This window comes from Gossypium hirsutum, chromosome A11, assembly GCF_007990345.1.
Source record: "Gossypium hirsutum isolate 1008001.06 chromosome A11, Gossypium_hirsutum_v2.1, whole genome shotgun sequence".
Classification (NCBI taxonomy): domain Eukaryota; kingdom Viridiplantae; phylum Streptophyta; class Magnoliopsida; order Malvales; family Malvaceae; genus Gossypium; species Gossypium hirsutum.
Window position 1 is genome coordinate 54784795 of NC_053434.1, and position 5636 is coordinate 54790430.

At 30.1% G+C, this 5636-nt stretch overlaps 1 protein-coding gene across 1 annotated transcript; it reads right to left on the minus strand.

Moving 5' to 3' along the window:
* Positions 1-1734: 1734 nt before the first annotated feature.
* On the minus strand, positions 1735-4338 carry LOC107898682 (cyclin-D4-2). Its single transcript, XM_016824204.2, has 6 exons — positions 3697-4338; positions 3354-3440; positions 3144-3242; positions 2854-3055; positions 2635-2756; positions 1735-2439 (listed from the first exon to the last, which is right to left on the minus strand). Exons 1-6 carry the CDS (start codon positions 4045-4047, stop codon positions 2185-2187), a joined length of 1116 nt encoding a protein of 371 aa, XP_016679693.1. The 5' UTR covers positions 4048-4338; the 3' UTR covers positions 1735-2184.
* Positions 4339-5636: the final 1298 nt, after the last annotated feature.

Here is a 5636-nt window from a genome sequence, read left to right on the forward strand (position 1 = left end):
ATAAGCAACTAATTATTTATGATCGTACCCAACTTTTAAAAAACCCATCCCAAAAATATAATGTATTTTTTACTTATCCTAAAGCTAAAAAAAGAATATGTTAAGTAGTTCAAAAATACATGAATTCTTTTGGGGATGATTGAGTTTTTTTATGAGGCAACTCACATATAAATAATTGAGTATAATATATTTTATCTAATTTATCAATAATTTATTATAACAATATCACGATTTGAATAGTTTTTAAATATATAAGGATTAATATAAAGTAATTATTAATAGGAATAAAATGAAATTTGTGTAGTAATACAGGAACTCCGATAGACTTTGAGCTCTCGAAAAAGTAATGGATATAAATAATAAATAGCATATAAGAATGCCGTGATTAAGGTAAATAGCACGATTATGAAAATAAAACATTTATAAATTACTGTAATATTTGCTTATTGAATGGTTGAACTTTCAACATCCTTACAAATACAACTCCCAGCATAACTCAGCAGACTATTATTGGAATTTCAACATCTATATTAAATACATAGTTTCCTGTAGCTAGGCACTGTAGAAGTTTGATGCCCAGCATTTGACATCTACCCCTTTATTTTTTTTAGTTGGTGGAGACATCGGGTGAGAGAAAAGAAATGAAGGAAAGAGGGAAAGAAAAAAATGTTAAATTTTGGTTTTGGTCCTTTTATTATATTCAGGAGATTTATATTTATATTTTAAGATTGACAATTTATTTATTTAACTTTTTATAAGATAACTAGTTAGTATAAATAGTTAACTTGATTTACAATTTAAGGGGAAATGTTAAAGTGGATCTTTCTTAAAAAGAAATATTCACTTCAATAATTTCTTTCGTGTTAGTATGATTAGGTAGAAAGTAATTAAGTCTTGATGTAGTTAGAAGTGTGTTTTCAATAAAAGATACACGCTATTTTAACTGAAATAGTTAACAGTGTTAACTATTTGAAATAATTAATGACATTATAAAAGTAGAAATATCAAATTATGTCTAAGTTAAAAGTATAGAGACTTAATCTTAGGTTTGAACATAACACAGGGACCAAAGCTATAATTTGAACAAGAAAGAAAAGAGAAAATAAATAATGATTAAACATAAAAAAATATAATTTTTAAGGTTAAATTTTGTTATTAGCCCCTATACTTAGCAAAAATTATGAATTTAATCTCTATATTTTTATTTAGCCATTTTTAGTCCTTGTACTGTATAAAATTTAAAATTTTAATCCTTAACAAACAATAATTGTTAAATTTAATAAGTAAAATTTTACTATTTAAAAAATATAATACGTCGAATATATTATCATATCAGATTATTATTTCTACAAATTACTCACTAAAAATTCAATTTCCTTACAATGAAATTTCAAAGTAGAAAAAAAATTCTTGAGCTAAGAATAAAATCAAAGAAATTAAAACAGAATAAAAAAGAAACACGTGTAAATAGTTGATGTGAAAGTGAGGAAAAAAAGCTCCATGATATAGCCGCCCAATAATCAATGAAGAAGGCATGCTGTAAGGGTTCAACCTAGACCCACCCGGAAACCTTTTCTTTTTCAAGTCCAACCCGAACTCACATTAGATGTTGACCGCTCTCACCCCCTTTGTTTTTCTTATCGATCCGGGCCTACCCATTTAAGGCTCCACTTTCTCCTCCCATCTAAACGATACCGCTTCTTGCTTCGAACAAATTTAGACAGAGTAATGTAATTGCCATATATAAAAATATGTATTTCCTTAAAAACACCATATTAAACAAAACTTACATTTTTTTTTCACCTCTCTACTTCTCTCATTTATAATTGGAACCTACAACAAATAATAATTAAAAAAAAAACTAATAGTATTTCCATCTAAACTAAAAACACCACCACCATCATCCATTTCATCTGCCTGTGATATCCATATAAACAGCTGGTGACAACTTTTTTCTTTTCTTCTCTTTTCATGCTTTAAGCATGGAAGGACTTGAAATAATAATTTTTTCACCTTATTTTTTTTCTTAATTTTTTTTTGTATTCCCATTTTCACTCTCTCTTTGTGCTTCAAAACCACACCAAAATTCCCATTCAACCAAAAATTGATCTTTTGGACTAAAAAGGGTGTGAAAAGGGGGCATGGCAAATTCAGATCTCATGACTTGAAATCCAGTTGGGATGATTAGTTGTTGTGGTGGTGGTGGTCTAATTTCCTCCTTTTAATGTCTGGGGTAGATGAATGTGAAGAATTTGCACAAGGCACAACTTTTATTTCATCACTTTTACAGCTCAAGCATGTAGCAGCATCCAACACCCCGATGGGGCTTTGGGGCACTGCTGAAGAAGCTGAGAGACGTCCCACATCCGCATTTACTTTAGCAGGCCCTTTGATCAATGAAAAATCTTTCATCACTTCAACACACTTCAACACTCTTCCCTGCAAAAACAAGTCCCACAAACCAAACATATAGAGAACTCTCACTTCACTGACTTGTCGAAAATAAACTTGAAAAGATCAAATGCCAAGATCTTGAAAAGACCTAACACCATAAACAATTTTGTCCTCTCTTGAGTTTTTACTTATGTGGGAACCACTTTCTCATTGTTTTTTCTTTTTCTTTTTTTTTTTTACCTTTTCTACAGAGATGAAACTTGGAATAGCCTTATCAAGGTCTAATGTTTGCATTCCACCTGAAACAGAAATTGCCACTGCTGCAGCTATTTCAGAAGGTCTGAACTCCAAGAAGTCAATACCTGCATTCATTGGATCAGTCCGAAGTTCAGACCCCATTTATCCTAAATAACAAAAAACTTGTAACACAAGGAATAAAATAGACAGTGAGATAGAAACCTCTGATTGTGCTCATTATCAGTTGTAATGATCTAGACATTGAAGTTGATGATGGACATTGATCATTACAAATTTTACTCATGAAGTAGTCAATGAAGGAGCAAGGGGTAATAACTTGCATTCTCCACTTCAATGTGCTTAAAACCAAAAGCTCCATTCTATATATTGTTTTAGCTTCAAACACAAACCTTGGTTCCCCCACCTAAATCCAGGACAAATCCAACACAATCAGGGAACTGAATAACATCTATTGCCAAACACATCAAACCAAATCTACATGTTCTAATCACCTGCAAATCTACAGACGGTGGCACTTTTGTCTCCTCCATTTTGGCTGCAATTGATAAACAAGCTACTGCCAACAGTTGTACCGTCCATGTTTTACTTCTCTATGTCATCCCAAAAGATTGAAAAAAAGAACATAAAATCATGATTGGAAAAGAACAAATGGAAATGATTATGATGTAAGAAATGAAAGAACCAAACATGGCTGAACTTACAGGTAATTCATATACTGATAAGAATCGGTCCAAGTAGTTGATAGATAAGCAAAGACTCAAGGGTCCAAACTGATAGTAAGCACAAGTCTGTTGATCAAAAAATGTAAAGTTAAGTCATAGATGATCTAACCATTTCATACACCACCCATGAGACAATCATTCATAGCACATTATCAATAGCTCAGAAATTGATTGATCCAAACAAAACATAAAATCCATTACAGAAAAAAATGAAATTGAATAAGATAACAAAGAGAAACACAGAATGTGAGGAGTTTAGATGAGAAAAGACTACAATGTGAGGAGTTTTATTGGAATAAAACTGATTTTGAAGATCACAGACCTTCCAAATCCAATCAAGAGCTTCTCTCCTAACATTCAAGTCCAAATCCCCACTTCTCAGCCTCTTAAGATAATCATCTCTAGGCAAATGCTCTATCTCTTTTTCAATCATTTCTTTGATTCTATCATCACTCTGTATTGCAAAACCAGAGCTACCCATCAAAGAAGTTGATTTGTTGTTTATAAGAAAACGGTGTCGTTGATTAAAGATTTGGTTTTTAAGGTGGTGGTGACAATCAGGAGAAAACCCAAACTCATTTATGGCATTAAAATCACGATCACCATCAAAGCAAGAGCTTGTGTTCTCTGCACAGAGAAGATTTGAGGCTGAACAGTCAAGATTTTCTGCCATTTTCTAGAGAGGGTCCTAAAATATTGATGGTATTATAAAACACCCCAAAAATGAACTAATCAATTCAACAAGGTGAAAAGCTTAGTTTACAAAAGGGTTTCATCAGTGGCTCGTGGGGAAGAACATGTTCATCATTATACAATAAAGCCAAAAAGAAAGAGGGGCTGAGGAGAGACTTCTGTAATGAAAGAAGCTTTATGTAAGGGAACCCATCTTGAGTTTTAGGGTAAAAGGAGAAATGAGGGAAAGTGGAGAAAGCTGCCATAACAATAAGGAAATTGATGGAAAATCTTATAATTTATGCAAAAATGGAAATAAATATGCAATAAACTTACAATGACAAACTTTCTTTTTTATATTTTTACTATTTTTCATGAGAAAAATGAGATTATTATTTTTCAACAAAAATGAGATTATTTTTGCTTCATATAAAAAAGCTAAGCTTGTATTTTTCTTTTTATAATAAACTTATACACTGTAAGCTTACACTGGTTTAATTAATATTAAGATTATATTTATCATTATAATTAGAAAAGGTATATTTATTGAAAGATATATAAATTTTTATAAACTAATAAAAATAGGTGTAATTTTAATACTTTATTAATTTAAAAAATTAATTTAAAATCAAATTGTTGAGCGGATGTATAATTAATAAAGTCGTAAATGAACTGTATCATCATATTCATAAAATCGATGGAAGTTTTTAACTGTTCGTTGCTCATCACGTGTCAAATAATGACATCATCATCTAAATTTTTTAAAAATAAAAAATATACAAAATACAAAAATTATAAAAATTACAAGAAAACTAAAAATTGTTTAAAAACAAAACAAAATAAAATACAAAACTTTTCCAAGAATCCAATCAAATTCCTCTATTGAAAACTAATTTCAAGAATCCAAACTTTTTAATGTAATTTGTTGGAGGATTTTACTTTTGAGACTAATTTATTAATTTTCGTTTATAATATTAATTCCAACCTTTACTTGTAAGTTGCTTGCTTTGAAGCCTTATAAGAGGATAATATAATTCTTGAAAAATATTAATCGGTTTTGTATGACGTTTGAATTTGTTTAATATTTGAATATTAGCATTTAAATCCAATTCCGGATTAGAAGTTTTTTTTTTTTCAAATATTTGAATTTGTTAAATTTTAATAATAGTGTCTATATGTTTCACACTTATCTCATTTATCAGTATGGATGTGAGATATTATCATAATACAATTGTGATAGAAATCCTTAATTTATTAAAGATATTGAAGTTAAACCATTTATATAAAATCATAAAAAATAGTTAAAGTCAAATTTATAAATTTAAAATCATATTGAAAACATTTAAAATTAAATTGTAGGTGAGTGGAGGTATCCGGGATAAACTACGAGCCTTGGAGAGCTCAAAAGCACCAAAACAGTGTAGTGGCCTACAAAGTGTCGATACCTAAGGCCAATGTATCGATACTTAGTCCCTGTACTACAATAATTTACATTCTGGCAAACTTGGTACCAATACCCAAGGCAACGGTACCAAACCCTAAGTCATTGAAGCTAAAAATTAGGCGAAAAACACTTAAATCATGATGAAA